This window comes from Balaenoptera physalus, assembly GCF_965194825.1.
Source record: "Balaenoptera physalus genome assembly, chromosome: 19".
Classification (NCBI taxonomy): Eukaryota; Metazoa; Chordata; class Mammalia; order Artiodactyla; family Balaenopteridae; genus Balaenoptera; species Balaenoptera physalus.
In genome coordinates, this window is record NC_138900.1 from 50207354 (window position 1) to 50227969 (window position 20616).

Below are 20616 nucleotides of genomic sequence, written 5' to 3' on the forward strand. Positions count from 1 at the left end.
AAAACATAGGCAGAGCACTCTATGACATACATCACAGCAAGATCCTTTTTGACCCACCTCCTAGAGTAATGGAAATAAAAACAAAAATAAACAAATGGGACCTAATGAAACTTAAAAGCTTTTGCACAGCAAAGGAAACCATAAACAAGACGAAAAGACAACCCTCAGAATGGGAGAAAATATTTGGAAATGAAGCAACTGACAAAGGATTAACCTCCAAGATTTACAAGCAGCTCATGCAACTCAATATCAAAAAAACAAACAACCCAATCCAAAAATGAGCAGAAGACCTATATAGACATTTCCCCAAAGAAGATATACAGATTGCCAACAAACACATGAAAGAATGCTCAACATCACTAATCATTAGAGAAATGCAAATCAAAACTACAATGAGGTATCACCTCACACCGGTCAGAATGGCCATCATCAAAAAATCTAGAAACAATAAATGCTGGAGAGGGTGTGGAGAAAAGGGAACCCTCTTGCACTGTTGGTGGGAATGTAAATTGATACAGCTACTATGGAGAACAGTATGGACGTTCCTTAAAAAACGAAAAATAGAACTACCACACGACCCAGCAGTCCCACTACTGGGCATATACCCTGAGAAAACCATAATTCAAAAAGAGTCATGTACCAAAATGTTCATTGCAGCTCTATTTACAATAACCTGGACATGGAAGCCACCTAAGTGTCCATCAACAGATGAATGGATAAAGAAGATGTGGCACATATATACAATGGAATATTACTCAGCCATAAAAAGAAATGAAATTGAGTTATTTGTAGTGAGGTGGATGGACCTAGAGTCTGTCCTACAGAGTGAAGTAAGTCAGAAAGAGAAAAACAAATACCGTATGCTAACACATATATATGGAATCTTAAAAAAAAAAAAAAGGTTCTGAAGAACCTAGGGGCAGGACAGGAATAAAGACACAGACATAGAGAATGGACTTGACGACACGGGGAGGAGGAAGGGTAATCTGGGACGAAGTGAGAGACTGGCATGGACTTATATATGCTACCAAATGTAAAATAGATAGCTAGTGGGAAGCAGCCGCATAGCACAGGGAGATCAGCTCGGTGCTTTGTGACCACCTAGAGAGATGGGATAGGGAGGGTGGGAGGGAGACGCAAGAGGGAGGAGATATGGGGATATATGTATATGTATAGCTGATTCACTTTGTTATAAGGCAGAAACTAACCATTGTAAAGCAGTTATACTCCAATAAATATGTTAAAAAAAAAAAAAAAAAAAGAATCCGCCTGCCAATGCAGGGAACATGGGTTTGAGCCCTTGTCCGGGAAGATCCCACATGCTGTGGAGCAACTAAGCCCGAGCACCACAACTACGGAGCCTGCGCTCTAGAGCCCACATGCCACAACTACTGAAGCCCACGTGCCTAGAACCCATGCTCCGCAACAAGAGAAGCCACCGCAATGAGAAGTCCGCGCACCGCAACGAAGAGTAGCCCCCACTCACTGCAACTAGAGAAAGTCCGCATGCAACAAAGAAGACCCAACGCAGCCAAAAATAAATTAATTAATTTTTTTAAAAAAATGAGCTTCCCCAGTAACTATCTTATTGTTTTATTTTTTTTCCTTCTTAGCACTTTCAATAGTCTGTAATTATCTTGTTTACTTCTCTACGTTTTTATTACAAAGTCCATGATATTAAGGATCTTGTCTATTTGATTCACCATTGCATCCTCAGTGCTCAGAATAGCATCTGACACGTAGTAGGCCCTCAATAAATATTTCTTGAATGTAATGAACGAAGAGGTAGGTGGGGCCTAGACCAAGCAGGACCTTGAGAGAGCAGCGTGGGGAGGCATTTAGGGATTTTAATCAGAGATCCAAAGTGATCAGACTTGGCAGTTGTAAATGATCAGTCTGACAGAAGTGGGGAAAACAGATTGGAGGGTGACGAAGGAAAGCTACTGCAGTAGTTCAGGAGAGAGATGATAGGGTTAAATGGAATAAGATGTACAAAGCACTTAGCATTTAACCATAAGGGATGAGAGGGGCATTACTATTACCAATATAGCAGGCAAGCAAGGATTGCTTGAATTTAATGACGGTAAAGTTAAGAGTCCAGAGATAGAGGGACTTGTGTATCCCCTGGAATCTTTGAATCTCTAATCTCCTCATCCAGTGATAAATGCTAGAATTTCTTATCCTTATCGAGTTAATTTGACCTCTATTTTGGTAATTTATTTTGCATTCATATTTGCATTCTTCCACCTGTGTTCCTTCTTACCACCATCATCTGGGAGGGAAGAATTTCACGGAGAGAGCTTCTGACACTTCTCATTAGCTGTGTGACCTGGTAAGTCACCTAATCTCTCTGAACTCAGTTTCATTTTCTGTAACATGAGGACTCTGATATCTATTCTGTCCATTGTGAGGATCAGTGAATAACTGTACAGAAAATATTTTCACAATGCAAGAATAATTATTTGTTATTTCACTCAGTAAATATTTATTAAGCACCTACTCTGTACCAGGCACTGTTTGTTGGTTCTGGGGATACAACAGTGGCATGGGGGGAAAGGCAACAACAGGAGTCCATTCAGATTCTGAACATTTTGGATTTTGATTGTATTTTCCAAATTGGCAGTTCACCTTGGGCCCCTGTTGAAAAATATAGATTGTTGGCCTGACCACAGTCTTGGTCAGAATGGGGAAGGTAGAATGAGGGGAGGGTTAACTATCTCTCCAAAGTTATTCAGAAAGGACTGAAAATAAGAGATTAGGTGGATTAAACTGCCTCCCTTTTCCTTTTCCCAAATACTGATCACCACTCAGCAATTCTGCATACACATCTGTGGTTTTTTGTTTTTTTTTTTTAATTTATTTATTTATTATTTATTTTTGGCTGCATTGGATCTTTGTTGCTGCGTGCAGCTTTCTCTAGTTGCGGGGAGCGGGGGCTACTCTTCGTTGCGGTGCACGGGCTTCTTTTTTTTTTTTTTTATTACATCTTTTTTTTTTTTTTAAATTTTATTTATTTATTTATTTATGGCTGTGTTGGGTCTTCGTTTCCGTGCGAGGGCTTTCTCTAGTTGTGGCAAGTGGGGACCACTCTTCATCGCGGTGCGCGGGCCTTTCACTATTGGCCTCTCTTGTTGCGGAGCACAGGCTCCAGATGCGCAGGCTCAGCAATTGTGGCTCACGGGCCTAGTCGCTCCGCGGCATGTGGGATCTTCCCAGACCAGGGCTCGAACCCGTGTCCCCTGCATTGGCAGGCAGATTCTCAACCACTGCGCCACCAGGGAAGCCCGCACGGGCTTCTTATTGTGGTGGTTTCTCTTGTTGTGGAGCATGGGCTCTAGGCGCACGAGCTTCAGTAGTTGTGGCACATGGGCTCAGTAGTTGTGGCTCGCGGGCTCTAGAGTGCAGGCTCAGTAGTTGTGGCGCAAGGGCTTAGTTGTTCCGCAGCATGTGGGATCTTCCCGGACCAGGGCTTGAACCTGTGTCCCCTGCACTGGAAGGCAGATTCTTAACCACTGCACCACTAGGGAAGCCCCCTGTGGGTTTTTTTGTTTGTTTTGTTTTATAATTTATGTTAACCCTCTTATTTATTTATTTATTTTTGGCTGCGTTGGGTCTTCGTTGCTGCACGCAGGCTTTCTCTGGTTGCAGCGAGCGGGGGCTACTCTTCGTTGGGTGCACAGGTTTCTCATTGCAGTGGCTTCTCTTGTTGTGGAGCATGGACTCTAGATGCGTGGGCTTCAGGAGTTGTGGTACACGGGCTTAGTAGTTGTGGCTTGCGGGCTCTAGAGTGCAGGCTCAGTAGTTGTGGCACACGGGCTTAGTAGCTCCGTGGCATGTGGGATCTTCCTGGACCAGGGCTTGAACCCGTGTCCCCTGAATTGGCAGGTGGATTTTTAACCGCTGAGCCACCAGGGAAGCCCTACACATCTGTTTATATACTGAATTTTCCAAAACATTTCTAATAAGAAGTACCTTCAGATGGCTCCTGGGGAGGGCAAGTCCAAACATCAGAACCAGCCATGTGACCTTGAAGGAAAAGTCAGTGGAAGTAGCAGAAAGCACTGTCCTTGGCGGTGTTTTTGTCTACCACAGAGCTTGCTGTACAACTGATCTGGATCTTACTGTCCTCATCGCCAAAATGAGGTCGGGGTTTCCTGACTACCAGTTCATGGAGGGGTGCTGGGTTAGTTGAATCAGAATCACCTAGGGAGCTTATTAAATCTCCAGATTCCTGGGCCTCATGGACTGGTGAGTCCGACTCAGTAGGGCCAGGATGGCGTCCATCACCTCCTCTATCTTTAATTAGCTTCCTGGGCAGTTAATTTTTGATACGTATCCAGGTTTGGTATCTCACTAGGGTAGATCAGACTCTCTGTGCTTCAGTTTTCTCATCTGTAAAATATAATCATTCCTCAGATGGTAGAATTAAATAAGTTAATTTACATAATGTGCTTAGAACAGTGTCTGTCCCATAGTAAGTACTGGGTAAGTTTTAACTGTTCTGTCAGTCGAGGTCCAATCAGGAAGACAAACCACTGGGAGTATTTAAAGCAGAGGGAACTTAATGCATAGGTGATGGAGAGGCTAAGAAGCCAAACAGGGGGCAGTGATACAACCTAGAGATTAGGCAGCAAGAAGTCATCCACCCCTTAGCAGGAGAAAGAGAGGAAAATGATGGTGTTTCCAGAGCCCAGAGTCTGGCAGAACCTGGACCGACAGCACGAGCTGTAGCTACAGATTAAACACAGCCATTATCAAAACAGCTGAAGGAGGAGGCATACCCTGGCTTTTCCCTTTGTCCCACCCTCCAGTCTCCCACTAGTGCCTCCCATTGGCTGAACCCAGCAGGAAGTCATCTCTCAAGTGAGCCTGGGAAACCTCATCTGCAGAGATCACCCCTGCCTTTCAGGGGAAGGATGAAGAATGTCTCTGAGGACAGGTTATTAATATTTTGTTGTTATTGTTATTTTCTTTAAGGTCTTTTTGAGCCCTACAGCTCTCAAAGTCTCTAGACCTTAGCCAACCACAGGGATTCAGGGCTTTGTGAGTGCTTATTGATTAATCAATTCTGTGCCTTCAGTGTATACACATACATAAATGCTTAGCCTCTTATCTCTGGAAACTGACAGCTCAGGCCTTGGCAAAAATTCACTGGTGCAGCGGAGCCCTGCCCGAGGTTCAAGGAAAGGGAAGGTATGTGGATCAGGTTTCTTTTTGGGGATCAACTGCCTCGGCACCTTTAAGGATTCAGAAGTGATAGATGGGAAAGCTGGCCAGAGACATTACTGGGCAGAAAGGAGCGTCCCAGAAAGCTCGGGAACAGACATAAAGAAGTAAGACTGTGGAAGCATTTGTAAGGGCACTGGGCAGGGGAGGGGAGGAGCAGGAAATAGGGCCGCACCCAGTTTTAAGGATACTTCCTAGAAAAGATTGGAAAATACCCGCTTGTCTTTGGGACATAACCCTGTAAGTGTGCTATGTGGGAGTGGAGCTCTGGGAATTTTGCTACCAAAAATGGGCAGAAAAGCTCTTTCTAAATATTTCTTGGAGGACCCAGAATTTAACCTTGGACCAGAGGCAAACATGTTTATTTTAAGAGGTTCTTAAGAGAAGGGATCGGATATTGTGGAATTCTTCCTAATATACCAAAGACCTGCTCCCCAAATTCATTCTTCCAGCAAACATTGATGAATAGTAGGTTGGAAACTGATTCAGGCAATGAGTTTCGGAGTGAGACAGAACTGGGTTGCACTGTGGCTTTGCCTCTGTCCTAGCAGTGTGGCCTTGGGCAAGGGATTTAACCTGTTTCCTCGTCTGTGAAAAGGAAACCAGCGTGTAGAGTTGAGAGGATGAGAGTGAGATCATGCATGAAAATACTTAGAGTCTGAATCCAGAGTGTGCTAGTAGTTCACTTTATTGTGACTTGTATTATTTGTATGACACTTGGCAAAACACTTTCCTGCCTATTAGCTCATTGGATTTCACATCAGCTCTGTGAGGTGGGTCAGGGAACCCACATTGATTTTGTGTCTACTCTGCTTCTAGCACCCTGCCAGATGCTTAACAGTTATTATCTTCTTGATTTCACTCAGTCAATACATATTTCGGTATCTATTTTATGCCAGGCTGTTCTGTGTACTGGAGGTACAGCAATGAACAAAGCAGACAAAAATCCCTGACTCTCAGGGAGGATACACTCAGTGAGGGGAGAGGGACAATAAATACAATTTAATGAATACTTAGGTTTACTATGTTCCAAAGTGCTTTACAAATATTAACTCATAACCTATGAGGAAGGTATTGTTATGCTTATCCCATTTTACAGATGAGGATACTGAGGCACAAGGGAGTTGAAAGTCACTTGGCCAAGGTCTCACAGCTTGGAAGAGCTGCATTAATGATTCAAAGCCAGACAGTGTGACTCCAGAGTCCTTGCTCTTAATCATTACTGTATGTTGCCTCCAAAAAAAAAAAAAAAAAATATATATATATATATATATATATATATATATGTACTAATAGATTCGTGCTACTAAGTGCTATGAGTGCTATGAAAAAAATAAAGCAGGGGAAAGAGGGTGATGAGAGAGGGCTCTCTATGTAGGGAGGTCAGGGAAGGCCTCTCAGAGGGGCCACATTTGAGCAGAGACCTGAAGGAGTGAGGGAGAAAGGTGGGTGGACATCTGGGCAAAGGCGATCCAGGCAGAGGGAAGCACTGTGCAAAGGCCCACACTTGGTGTGTTCAGAGAACCACAGGGAGGCCAACGCTGAAAAAGCAGAGTGAGCAAGTGGTAGCAGATGAGTCAGAGAGTGAAAGATGGCGCAGGCTGAGCCACTGGAAGGATGCAATTGCCTTTGGCTGAGATGGAAAGATTGTGGGAGGAGCAGATTTGCAGAGGAAGGTCAGTTCAGTTTGGGGTAATTCTCACCATCACTCACCAAATAGGAATTAACTCATTCCATAGGACTTTGAGAGATTAAATAGCTCACCCCAGATCACCCAGGCAGTCGTTTTCAGAGGCAAGATTCAGACGTAGGTCTGCCAACCCTAACTTAAATGCCACAGGCCTTTGGCTGGTAGGGTGCTTTGGGGAAATCTGCAGAGGTGATATTCTGCTCATCCTGATCCCTGACCCGAGGAGCTTTCAAGGAGGGGGGGAAGGGGTACTGGAGAGTGAGGCAGAAGGACACTCAGGAGAAAGTAACAATGCCAGAGATCCCACAAGGCAGTAAGTAGCATGTGTTTAAATGTGAAATGCAGACAAGAAGCACAGGGAAGGTGCACTTCTTTTTGAAAGAGCAAAATGAGTGAAAGAGTCCCAGCCCTTTCTGGGTGGAAGGCATCAGGGACGGGATGAACATCTGTGTTGAAAAAGGCCATGCTCTGGCGGAGATGGGAAGGCCCCCAGAGGCTCAGGGTTCTCCCTGGGCAAGTCTTTCTCCACAAATAGATGCTTTTCCATTCTGACAAAGGTATATCCCAGGCAGGACGCCTCCCCTGGACCCGTGTCTCCAACCACAGCCTCCTCAACATGCCGCTACTGGGCATCTCTGAACATGCCCCACCTTGAAGTCCTGATATTCCCCTAATCCCAAGCTTGCTCTACCTGCAATGAGATTCCAAGAAGCTAACCCTGAGACAAGGATTCATGTACATGAGTGACTTATTAAATTTGGAAGGGCTCCCAGGAGGAACTGGTGAGGGAGTGGAGAAGCAAGATAAAGAGGGCAAGAAGCCAAGCAAGGGTGTGATTTCAGACCAAGTCCCTGGAGGGTAGCTTCAGCCTGATCCAGCAGGGGATGCTGGATGTAAGTTACCCCTGGGAGTTTGGGGGGAGGCGGGCCGGTGCTCAGCTTCCACATTCCAGCACCACTTGGTCATTGGCTAAGGGCTGGGAAAGTGAACTCCTGGGCACTTCCTTGCAAGGGCAAAGGGACCCCAGTAGCGGAAGGGCAAGCCTCTGGCCCTTCACATGTACAGGCTGCTGGGAGAATCAACACACAGAAGCCAAACATGGGGAGTTCAGAAACCAACAAAGGGATCCCAGGGGATCTGAGCAGTGCCCTGACAGTGTCCACTACATGTGCCTTACCCATCTCAGGAAATGGTATTGCCATCCTGCTGGTTGCTCAGGCCCCAAACCCTGGAGTCATCCTTGACCTGCTCTGTCTCACACCCCCATCCAATCCTTTAGCCAATCTCGTTGGCAATACCTTCAAAATATACCCAGAGTCTGATCACTTTTTTAAAGTAACTTTTAAAAGTTGTGGTAAAGTACACATAACATACAGTTCAGTGGCATAAAGTACATTCACATTTTTGTGCAACCATCACCATCATCCATCCACAGAACTCTTTCCATCTTGCAAAACTGAAACTCTGTACCTATTAAGCATTTTGTTTATCCATTCGTCAATGGACACTTGGGTTGCTTCCACCTCTTTAGAAATATTTATTTATTTATTTATTTATTTATTTATTTTATTATTTTTTTTTAAATTTATTTTTGGCTGTATTGGGTTTTCGTTTCTGTGCACGGGCTTTCTCTAGTTGCGGCGAGCGGGAGCTACTCTTCATCGCGGTGCGCGGGCTTCTCATTGTCGTGGCTTCTCTTGTTGCGGAGCACAGGCTCTAGACGCGCAGGCTCAGTAGTTGTGCCTCACGGGCCCAGTTGCTCCACGGCATGTGGGATCTTCCCAGACCAGGGCTCGAGCCCGTGTCCCCTGCATTGGCAGGCAGATTCCTAACCACTGCACCACCAGGGAAGCCCTGCTTCCACCTCTTGACTGTTGTGAATAATGCTGCTATGAACATAGATGTATTGTACAAATATCTGTTAGAGTCCGTACACTCAATTCTTTTGGGTATATACCTAGAAGTGGAATTGCTGGGTCATATGGCAATTCTATTTTTAATTTTTTTTAGTAGCTGTTTTACTGTTTTCCATAGTGGCTGCAGCAGTTGACATTCCCACCGACAGTGCACAAGTGTTTCAATGTCTGCACATCCTCACCAACACTTTTTATTTTGTTTGTTTTAATCTGATCATTTCTTACCCCTTCCACAATGACCACCCTGAACCAAGCCATTTCAGTTTTTGCCTGGCTTATTGCAGTGGAATCCCAACTGACCTCACTGTTTCTGCCCTCATCTCCTGTAGTCTTCTCAACACCACTCCTCCACTCACAGCCTCCAGTGCCTTCCTCCCCTCCTGCAAAGTTTTTACAATAGCCTATGAGGCTGTACAAGATTTGTTCCTCACCCTCCCAAATCTGACTCATTTCCTACTTGCTTACTCCACTCCAGCCACACTGCCTTTTTTTTTTTTTTCCTGTCCCAAGTAATCTACTGTCTCAGGGCCTTTGCCTATTTTCTCTGCTTGGAATACTCTTTTCTTCAGATATGCTTAATGTAATTTTCTCCCTCACTTCCTTCAGGTTTTATTCATTTCTCAAGGAGGCCTCTGGGCTTTCCCCATTGCTCATCAGCCCTTCCTCCATTTTCTGCCTTTCTCCTCTCTGCCCTGTGCCTGGGAGGATGACCCCTACAGACACCACCACCTGGGCTTTCTTGCCCTCAGGCTTCTGGGTGGGTTTGGTCCATGGCAGGCAATGCCAGAAGATGAAGGGTGAAAGGAGAGAGATGTTGAGTTATTTTCCCCCCCACATGCTCCCTGCTGTGCTCTGGGCAGTGGCCTGTCCCTCCTTGACCACAGCTGCATTTGGGAGGGGTGGTCCTCCGCTTCAGCTCTCCAGCTCCCCCCTCCCCTCCAACCCCCCACTCCCAGTGATACCATTTCCTCCCTTTGCCCCCCAGTCCTCCAAGTTGTAACTGCTTTTCTGCTTGCTGCTGATCTCTGGACCTTCTACACCCTTGTTGGTCCCTGAACCCTGCCCGTTCCTCTGGTCCCTTCACTAAGACTTGAACCATCCAAGCTGGATTCTGTCTCCCACTAGACCCTGACCTAAACACCTTCTAGATTATGTTATTTACAATTTCCAGCCCTACCTTCTGTTCCGTGAATTGGCACTTCCCATTCTGTTCTTCTGCATAGTACATATTATCTAACATGCTATATAGTTACTTATTTAGTTTCCTTGAACCCTCACACTCTGTGATGGAAGGTCCAAGGATGCAGGGATGTTTGCTTCGTTCACTGTTGTATCTCCAGTGCTTGGCACACAACAGGCTATCAGCAAATATCTCTTAAATGAATGAATGAACCGCCGACCGACTAAGGGAGCTGCAGAGAAGACAGCAGTGTGGTCCAAGGTGCAGGCAGAAGAGCTGACTCTCAATTTCTCCTCTCCCCTCCCCGGCCCCGCCCGGAATGCTGAGTGCCCTGGAAGGAGGCGGAAATGAGCGTGCTCAACTGCCCTCCAGCCAGGTGTTTACTTAATTAGGACCTGTATCCCGACGCACGTTGGTGTTTGACTGTCCGCCTAATGGCTGCATCTGGTTCCCGGCGGGCGCAAAGGAACCTGCGAGGCGAGGACAGGCGGGGCCACCAGATACTGTCCGGGGCCTGCGCAGCCTCGAAAAGCCTCTGCGCGGGTATGTAACCTCCCCTCGGGCACGGAAAGCGCCCCCTGCGGGAGAGCGAGGCGAAGGGGGTTGGAGCTCAGCAAGCAGCCTCGGGCTTCTCCTGCGCGTCGTGCATCCGCAGACCCCAGCTGCCGGGACCACAGGCGGGATAACGGAGCGCTCCCCTGGTACCAGATGCCAATTGCTCGCTTTACCATCAGCCGTGAAATTGAAGGATTACAGCGTTTCTCATTCTCTTAGTTTGGGGAACGTGAGGGTGCTATAGAGGAAAGAAACGGTTCGTGAGGCGGAGGACAAATGAGCTGGATCCTAAAGCAATAATACCAGGCAACATTTGGGCACTTGCTCTGTGCTAAGTGCTGAGTTTAGCGTTTTAAACGTGCTAATTTAATCCTCTTCTATATGTATTAATTCATTCAATCCTAGTACTTTATAGAGGGCAGATATCATAATAGCCCCACTAGACGCATGCGGAACTGAGGCTCAGAGGGGTTATTTCGCTAGCCTGAGGTCACAGCGCTAATAAGTGATGGAATCCGGGTTTGAACGCAAGCGGTGCGGCCCCAGAGCCCATGCTCGGCTAGAGAGAGGACTCCCACGGTCGCAACGCAAACTGTCCTCCTCTTAGCTGCAGGCCTGGTGGTGGGAAGGACAGGCAGGCTTCCAGGCTAGCCCTTGAGAGCCAAAAAATCTATAATTAGAGACTCCAGTATCCTCCTCAAACCCCTAAATCTGAGATGGGTAGGAGGAAGGAAAGTGTTGAGGAGTCAGCCTGAGATTCTCACGACAGCTAGGGAAGGTGGGGAGGCCTCAGGGAACAGGAGGTTGTGACTGGCTGGGAAAACTCAGCTCGGTGGGGAGAGGGCGTGCAGTGTGGAGCGACTGAGTTTCAGGACCCTTTCAGGGCCCGGGGCCCACTTGTGTGCCGCCACGGGTAAAGCGCTTCGGGTCTGAAGTAGAGGAACGAATCCCAGCTCCGTCGCATGTCCCCCAGTAAGGATACAGAAGAGCTGCTTCGTAGGGAGCCTCACTGGAAGGTTGCCTCTCTCGCAGCCAGCAGTTTTTACTTAGATTATAGTAGCTATTTTAGACCAATAAAAACAGTCGCGATTTTTAAAATGCCTTTATTTGCATTTTACAAAAGTTGAGAAATTGTTAATTATTTATATCCTACGTGGGGGGTGGGAAGCTTGCTGGAGGTGATGGGGCTAATAACCACCCCTCTACCTCACACCTTTTGGCGTCACCACGGCTTCGAACTCTGGGATCTTCTCTCCCAGCCTCCTTTTGTTCGGCTGTGCCAGGGAAGTAATGAGTTTTCCGCAAGTTGTAGCAGATTCTGTAACATGGTCCCTCGGGACCTCACCGCCAGTTTTAAACACTCGGAGTCCTGGGGGCAGGCTGATGTGGGAGGTGGGGAAAGAGGCAGGAGGTACCCGCCCGCCCCCCGCTGTAGCCGGGTGTGGGGCGGACACACCCGGCCTCCATCAAAGCTTTGGATAACAGAGAGCCTCGGGGGAGCATGAATGGGGCGCCTGTTTCCAGTCGGGTTCAGATGCATCTCCACTTTCTTTTCCACAAGGCACAGAAACAATTTTCTTCCTGTGCGGCGGAGAGTGGGTTGCCTTTTTTTTTTTCCCCTCGAACCCAGAATCTGCGAGACAGGGCCTGGGTCTCTGCCGGGAGCAACTCCAGAAAACCCGAGAGAACGCAGGAGGGGCGCGGGAGAGGACAGTGGTGGGGGGCGGGCTTCGGGGTGCCTCCAGAGCGCCAGCCCCGGCCCCACCTGCGAGGAGGCGGGACCTTGCGGCGCTGGACCAATCAGCACCTACCTGCGCTCACCTGGCCCCCCCCCCCCTCCCGCTGGCTCCCGCCAGCCGCGGTTCTCAAAGGGACGCGCTGAGCTTAGCGGAGCACTAGCCCGACGTCGCGGCAGCTTTTCACCCCTCTCTCTCCAGCCATGGGGCTCCCTAGTGGGCCTCTCGCGTCCCTCCTCCTCCGCTTCTTCCTCCTACTCCAGGTACTCCATTGCCTTGCCCTGACCCCTGCCGGGACGTTCCTCAGAGGGCGGGCGGGATCCGCACGCGGCGGTGGCGTCGGGGAGAGAGCCGGACTGGGCTGCCTGGAGCCAAGGTTGTCCGGGAAAGCCTGAGAGGACTCCCTGGGATGGGTATGCAGGGCCGGGCACGCCTGTGACCCAGCCTCCCTCTTTACCCCTCTTCCCTTAGGCGCAGGTTTACTGGCTGCCGCGCGCGGCCTCCGAGCCGTGCCGGGCAGGCTTCGGGGAAGCTGAAGTGACCTTGGAGGCGCGAGGCGCGGAGCTGGAGCCGGGCCGGGCGCGGGGGAATGGTAAGACTCCCCCCACGGGGGCCCGCCGGGCGGAACTTCGAGGCGGGGTCTGCGCTGGGGGTGTCCGGGCTGCGGCGGGGGGACTCCTGGCGCCTCCTCAGGTGTGAGGGACGCGCAGAAAGCATCCCCGGGGCTGGAATGGGGGTGGGCGTATGGAGAGAAAGGCCGGAGAGCCTAGCGCCCTCTGACGTCCAGCCCCTCCTTGCCCCTCTGCGGCGGCTGACCTGGACCCCCTCCTTCGGGGTGCGGGGCGGCTGAGCCGCTCACCCAGCCCGGACGTGGGAAGCTCTCGCCTGGGGCCCCAGCGGAGGAATGCGCCTTCCACATTCCTCCCCCAACCCCCGCACAGGTGTGGGGATGAGCCGTGCCCCGGGCAGCCCCCTTCGCCCCTCTCGGGCCCCCTTTGTGTACCGTGCTTTGTGTCTCCGACTGACAGACCAGGTCTGTTTCTCTTCTTCGCGCTCCCTTCCCCCGCCCCCCTTCTTGCCCGGCAGCTGGAATGCACTCTTAACCCTGCCCTTCCCGGAGGGCCCGCGCCCCTGCAGCCTGCCTGAAAACTGGGCCTGGCACACCTGGACTGGGGCCATCACGCACTGGGGACACCCCCCGACCCCCAGTGTACTGGGACTGAAATGTTAGGGCCCTTGAGGGAGTGGGCGTCCAGGAGCCAGAAGGTCTTGAGCTGTAGGGGCTGTGGGTGGGGGATCAAAGCACATTTTTGATCTCACAGTTTCTTCTCCGGTTTAAAAACTTGAGAGGGTGGGGTTTACTTTGGTGCTCAGAACCAGTGTGTTATGAGATCCAGGCAGCTGACGGCTGATGGGGGCTCTTTCCCTTCATCCAGGACAGGGCGGGTTCCTCCACCGGATCAAACCCAAGTTCTTAAACAGAGGTGTATCCCAGGATCCTTGGGTGGGCTTCCAGAGGGTCCTTAACCTGTGAAATTGTTTAAGAACTTGTATGCATTTTTCTGGGTAGGGGATCTAAAGTTTAAAAATTTCAAAGCAATTTAAAAACCTATGCCACCTAGCATTTTTCTAATGCCCCCATCAGCATACCCCTCACCCCAGGTACAAATTCCCGCAGCTTGAATGTGCGGGTAAGCTGCCTAGGGGACAGAATGGCTCTCCTTTGTTTCTCCAAAAGAGGAGAGGGGGCCTTGAGTTCTGTAGAAGCCTTTATTTCTTCTTTTCCCCCCAAATAACTCTGCATATTGACAAAACAATTAACACCCAGGCTAGGCCAAGCTCCTTAAACTCTTGGCTGTAGGGAGCTGAGGAGAGGCATTAAGAGGCCATGCCTCATAAACTTTAAATTCTTGCACTTGGGTTTATTACTGACTGGCTAACAAACTGCAACTCAGCCAACCTGTAAAAATGTTAACTTGGGCAGGGCCCCAAATCCAATTCCGGCTCCCTGAGGAAGCTTTATTGCTAACCAGACTTCTGCCAAATCTGTACACCCTCCCCCTCATTGTCAAGTTTTCTGACTACAGTCTGGGAGAGCAGGCTATGGCTCTGAGTGTTGTCTGTGCCTTATCTTTCTTACTGAAGCAAGAAATATCAGATTAACTGTCACTTCACTAAGCTTGAGGTTCTTGGGGGGAAGCAGTGATCAGGTTTTCGATTTCACAGTCCGGTTGGCAAGTGCTTCTCGGTGACGTCAGGCATTTTAAACCTTTTGAGAAAATTCTGCTTTCTCGGATGTCTGGTTTATGGTTGTGAAAATGGTGGGTTCATGCCAGGAGCGCACCTAGGTTATAAAACAAAAGGTGGGTTAATGTGCTTGGCTAACCTTGAGTGCAGCTCCCTGCAACATGCCGAGTTCTTAGAGCAGTCTTCCTGTGAAATGGGATGCTGCCTTCTTTTTAAATAAAAGCAAGTTTCTGAGCCCAATTTGTCCCAATAAATTGGGACTCCCCGGCAAAAAATAGTGGTATTTCTCCCCTTAGTCCTCAGCAGCTGACCTCTTTTCTACCTCCACCCCAGCTCCCTATCCTCCATAAACAGGAGCCCCAGCCTGGATCCAGCCATGTTGAAAGGGTTGTCCTGAGGGTACATACAAACTCTCAAGTTTCGCCAAGCAGACAACAGTTTCCCTATAGCTAAGGAACAGTTGCCCTTGTTGTTCGCCCCTGGGTTATGAATTTCACAGGTGTCCATGAAGTTGAGCTCAAAGAAATTATCTGATATAATTAACACCTTGTTTGTATGTGCACTTTCCTCTTCAAAGCATTTGCACAACTCTGAGCTTGCTTTATCCTCCTGCCATTCTCTTGAAGCTGGTGCTGTACATTTAAACAACTTGAGCTCTTAATCCCAGAGTTGGGACTTCAGAAACCCTGTAGCCCAGCCCTGCTGGAGGTTTTAGAGGTGGAGAAACACAGGAACAGCTTAATGGATTCAATTCCCTAGGCTAAACTCGTGAGCTCCCTTGAGGGTCACAGACATGACTTTTACCTCTAGGTTTATGCCCAGGATCTGGTGCTTAATAGGTCCCAGTAGGTACTTGTGTGAACTATGACAATCTTGTGAAGTTCTGCGCATTTTACAGATGAAACCTCAGTGGTTGTGGCTTCCCCAAAGTCATCTCTGCAGTGACCAGATGGGACTTGAATGGAAGTTTCTGACTCCCAAGTTCCCTGACCTTTTTTTTACCACCAGAAAGTAGGAGGTGGATGAAATGAAGAAGTGGAATGTTGGAGCACCAAATCCCACCAGTAGCAACCCCCTGCCCCAAGAGCGCTTAGTCATTTATTCCTTTTCATCCTAGGGTTTTCCAGAAACATTCCTGCAGAGGAAACCAGCTTGAATACAGTCTCTTTAAGTGTCCTAGTGATGGGGGCTTGGGTCAGGTGAAGCCAGGCTTGCCTAAACCAAGAGTGAGAGGTTAATCTGGAAGGAGGTAGAGCAGGAATGTTCCCCCACCCCAACCCCACAGTCTGGGGTCTGCCTTCAACTGTGGTCTAGGAGCAAAGACAAAGGAGAGGTGGGAGGAAGGAGCTTTCGTGGTATTAGTGCAGTGATTAAAGTGAGTGACCTAAAGTGTTCTATACATCCTTTATGGAGAACAGTTGAGAGAAGCAGCTTAATTACAGTAAAAGAAATCCAGTACTTCATTATGGCCCCCTCCGCAGGTTCAACTCACCCTTAGTCAGCGTTTGGGTAAGATTAAAGCTAACCCTCATTAGCTTTGGTAGAAAACTTCAAAGTTCAGTAATAAATCTGACTGAGCAGGAGTTAACTTCAAGATGGTTTTGCTTATTTCAACTCATGTAAAAATTGCCTTTTGTTTTGGAGCTCCCATTCCGGGCTATGCCCTCTATTTACATTTTATTTTTTCAGTAAACATATATTTAGCATCTGCATGTATCAGGCACTATTCTAGAATGGCGGCTAAAACAATGAACAAAACTAAGACCCTGCCCTGGTGGAGCTGACTGTCTATTAGTTACTTTTTATGCTTATAAGAGCCTTGCCGCGCAGGTGGTGGTAACTCCCCCTCAGCTGTAAAATGAGGGTAAGAAACTTGGTGTGAGGTCACTGGGGCAGTCAGCAGTAAGGCCAGGGGGAGTCCATGGTGCCCAATAAATCTGCCTCTGTGGAATGAATATTTGGGAACTGGGGCTTCCAGCCCACCCAGCTGCCTTCCTGGCTCAGCAGCCGAGTAGGGTTGGTTGCCAAAGCCCGACGTACATCACTGTTAGCTGGTGTCTGGGGAGCAGGTCTCAAACCTCTAGTCTCTCTTCTCATCTCCTCACATGGCACTCCGTTCCTAGGTTACCCATGCAGGGTGCCCTCACCTCCCTGCTGTGTGAGGAAAGCATGGCTTACCATGAGCAATGAGTCTCTAGGAAACGATAGCTCTGCAAAGCATTTGGAGGATGATGGAGGAGGAGGAGGGACAGAAGGGCCTGTCTCCCCAAATCAATGGAGGCTTCGGTCCTGAGGCTGAATGATCTCCATGCAAAGAACCACTGTTATTGAAGAATAGCATATGTGGAAGAAAGTGTCCAGATGATAAGTGTACATACAGCTCGATGGACATCACACACTTAAAACACCCATGTACCTAGCACACATATCAAGAAACAGCATTATCAGCACCTCAAATGCCACTTCCCTCCCCATCTTTACCCTCCCCCAGGAAAACCACTATCTGGACTTCAAATACCATGGATTGATTTGCCTATATTTGAACTTTATGTAAAAGAATCATACAGAATATCCTCTTGGATCTGGCTTCTTTCACTGCACATTGTGAGATTCTTGCACAGTTCTGGATGTAGTTGTGGTTGATTGTCATTCTGTAGTTTCCATCATGTGACCATCCACACTTCGGCTGTTGATGGGCGTTTGGGGAGTTTCCATTTTTTTGGCTATTACAGCTAGTGCTGCCGTGAACACCATTGTGCAAGGGAAACTGCATAGGCAGATCAGTTAGGTACATCCCTGGGAGCGTAATTGCTGGGTTAACTGAGGATTACCTGGGGATCTCAGTGCTGTGGCCGAGTACTGAGAAGTCAGCTTTTCTGTGTCTTGAAGCAGCTGAGTCTCTTCTGGACTCTCACATCCCCCTCTCCCAACAGTCTCCTTACCAGACCCGTCCCTTCTGGCTTCTTGCTTCCCACCTGGCCCTGTGCTAAGAGACAGCAATTTTTTATTAGGTACTTGGTCACGTCCTTTGTTTGGGGGGAGAAGTCCTTCCCTTTATTTGTCCTTAAGCTAATGCTTGTTACTTTCCCCAAAGTAGAAAGGGGATCTGGAAAGGGCCCTGAATTTCTAAGGTGAGAACTTCTTCATGGGTGGAGATGTTTCATCCTGGCCGGTGTGTGGGTGGGCGGCAGCAGCCTCGTATGGCCAAGGTGGTCGAATGCAGCTCCTCCCTCATTATAGAGGTAGTGAGGTGTCTGAGACTCAAGGCCAAGCTGACTGGTCATTCAGCCAACAAACATCTGAGTACCTACTGGGAGCTTGAAGTTGAGAAGCAAGCAAGGACCACAGCTCCTTAACCTCAGTGAGCTCCCTGACCACAGGAGGAAGCAAATCAGTCACCAGGCAATTTTACTAGTGAATCCTTCATTCAGCAAATATCTATTGAGCACCTCCCAAGTGTCAGGTACTGTTCTAGGTGCCAGGGATACATTAGTGAGCAAAACATGCACAAAACCCAGGCTTTGTGGGCCATTCACCTGCTAGTGGAGGGAGATGGACAAAATAAGTAATATATGCATGTAATCAAGTGGGAGGAAAAATATAGAGTCACATAGGAAGGGCTGCTGACATGTTCTGGGAGGTGGGGGGCACCTGGCAGAAGTGATGTCCAAGCCAGAGGCCGGGGAAGGGGTTGGGACATGAGAGGTGGCAGGGAGTGTTCCTGCCAAGGGAACAGCATATGGGGTCCAGGAACTTAAGTATGTTTAGTTTGGCTGGACCATGGAGTGTGAGGTGGGGAGCAACAGAAGGGAAGTAGGCAGGGTCCAGTCCAGTGCGGAACTTCCCTCACTCCAGAACAGAGGCAGCATGGTGTTTGGGAAAGGCAGGAGATGTGGCTGACGTTCCAGTTGTGCCCTCATGCAGGCCACTGTCTCTGAAGTCTCTTCTGGATCCAGGACCCTGGGCCCACATCCACCATCCCTTCTCGACTCCCGACTTTTCCCAGACCCAAGGATGACGTGGTCAGCCGCAGTTGAATATTCCCCCTGGTTTCATTTAACCTGGCATTACCAGGCAGCAGGGGCAGCAAGGAAGGGCTTTCAAACAAAATGAAACAAACACATTTAATAATACCATTTACTGGAGAGCTTACTGAGTTCCAGAAACTACACTATGTACATTATGTAATAAGCCCCTTTAATCCTCCTAAAAGCCCCATGAGGGGAGTGGAATTGGCCCCATTTCACTGGATAGGAAACCTAGGCTTGTAACTTTGTAACTTATCCAAGTTCACCCAGGTGGTAAATTGTGGAGTTAGGGCTTGAACCAGGTTGGACTCCTACTTGCAAGGTACTAACCATTTGGGAGTCAGAGTTGTGAGTCCTCTGGCCTCAGCCAAGCTGAGGAAGATTGGAAATAGTTAACATCTGACCCAAGACTTTTGAATTGCTGTTCCCTCCACTGGCCTCCGTTAATCACCAAGATCTGGAGTGATGGGGGAGGGGAGGAGGAGGGGACACGTCTTTCCAGGACCCCAGCCTCCCTTTTAGGATGTAGGGGAACAGGGAGGGTTCAGATACCAGGCCCAATAGCTGACAGTGCTCTCACTGTCAGTTCTCAGCAGAGAATCTGCTTCTGGCTGTTCATCTTCTTCCTCTCCTCACCCCACCCCCTCCTGCCAGCATTGAGGACCTCCCCCAGCCCTGCTCTGAGTGGAGGAGCTTGATACGCTCTGCCCCCTCCTCCCCACCCAGCCAAATCTGGGCACCCATGTGGTTGTGGCTTACCTAGAGCATCAGTAGCCTGCAAATTCCTCAAGGTGACAAAATCCCCTCCAGGCTGCAGCTGCCACAGTCCCGATGGACTTCGGGGTACGGGGGTCCTGCTGCTTGCTCAGCGAACCAAAATGCCTTATCCTGGGAAGGAAAGCCGAATGAACACTTTCCTTCCTCCCTTTACCCCACCTTTGAGCTCGTAGCTCTGGCTCTGTCGCTGACATCTGAGGAGAGGGCTCGGAGCCAGGGCCACACCGCCAGGAGGTGGGAGGGCTGGTGCCCGCTTCCCCCTCATGAGAGCCTCTCTGAGCTACACAGAACCCAAGAAGGAGGAGAGAGCTGTTCTCCCTCAGGACTCTGAGGTATCTCAGGGGCAAGATGGGGCTGGGGAGGCACGACCCCAGGCTTTCTTCTTCCTCCTCAATCTCAGTTACCCCACTTTTGCTTGTTCAAGAGCACATAAGATTAGTTCGAAATTACATCTCTCTTACCGAGCCTCAGACCTGTGTTGGAGACTAATAGTAGGTTGATCTTGCCCAGGGGGTCCGACTTCAGGGCCTCACATTAACTTTAAGAAGTCTTTGCTCCCTGGGAATTAATTGTGTGTATGTGTGCTTTTCTAAGAAGATTCCTCCCCCCACATTGGCAACCCCACTCTCTCCCACCCTCAAGTCCAGGTTCACTCGGAAGTTCTTCAGATTCTTGTCAAAGCCAGCAGTGAGGACAGGCCTGATGGTGTACATCTGGGCACAGGCAAGGGAAAACGGGGTTGTAGGCCTGAGGCAAGTTACTCTGGTCCCAGCTCCTCGGCCTTGATGCTCTAACTCCGCTGTGTGGGAAGTGCCTCTGTGGCCCTGGACGTGAGGAGGTGGACTGCTGGTTGGTCAGACAGAGAGCAGGGCTGGAGGGCTCAGCTACTAACCTGGGTGTCTTGCTTAAGGCTGCCTGCCTTCTCACGAGCCCCATCTTGTAGCTTCAGGCAGAGAGAAAAGGCAGGTACTTGTGGGCTCCCCACACACAAGCCAGAACAAGATGCCAGGCCCACACCCTTCCCTCTCCTTGTGGAGTCAGCTTCAGCCAGGGCTTCCCACCAGGGCTTCAAGACCTGCCATTTTCTTGTCTTTTATGGTCTTTTACTGCTTCCAGAATTCTCCTGTGTTCCCCAACTGGAACGCAGCCACACTCCAACTGGTTTACCCCTGCCTTTGAGTCAGTAGTTTGCAAGCTTGGCTGACTATCAGGATTGCCTAGGGAGCTTTTTATTTCTATCACACCTTCTTTCATGTATACT

The 20616-nt window shown here is 49.1% G+C and overlaps 1 protein-coding gene and 1 long non-coding RNA gene across 3 annotated transcripts in view; one reads left to right on the plus strand and one right to left on the minus strand.

Annotated features, from left to right (window-relative positions):
• The window catches only part of CDH3 (cadherin 3), a 100964-nt gene that overhangs the window by 44328 nt on the left and 36020 nt on the right, over positions 1 to 20616 (plus strand). Inside the window, exons 1-2 of one of the 2 annotated variants that reach the window (XM_082436048.1) lie at positions 12409 to 12566; positions 12775 to 12895. In XM_082436048.1, the coding sequence (XP_082292174.1) occupies positions 12507 to 12566; positions 12775 to 12895 (181 nt within the window). In that variant the 5' untranslated portion in view covers positions 12409 to 12506. Of the gene's footprint in view, positions 1 to 12408; positions 12567 to 12774; positions 12896 to 20616 lie in introns of those variants that run through there. The other variant, XM_082436049.1, reaches the window with a different exon arrangement.
• LOC309648057 lies at positions 7279 to 12060 on the minus strand. The gene is made up of 2 exons (XR_014256451.1): positions 11781 to 12060; positions 7279 to 10805 (listed from the first exon to the last, which is right to left on the minus strand). It is a non-coding gene; the product is annotated as an uncharacterized lncRNA (long non-coding RNA).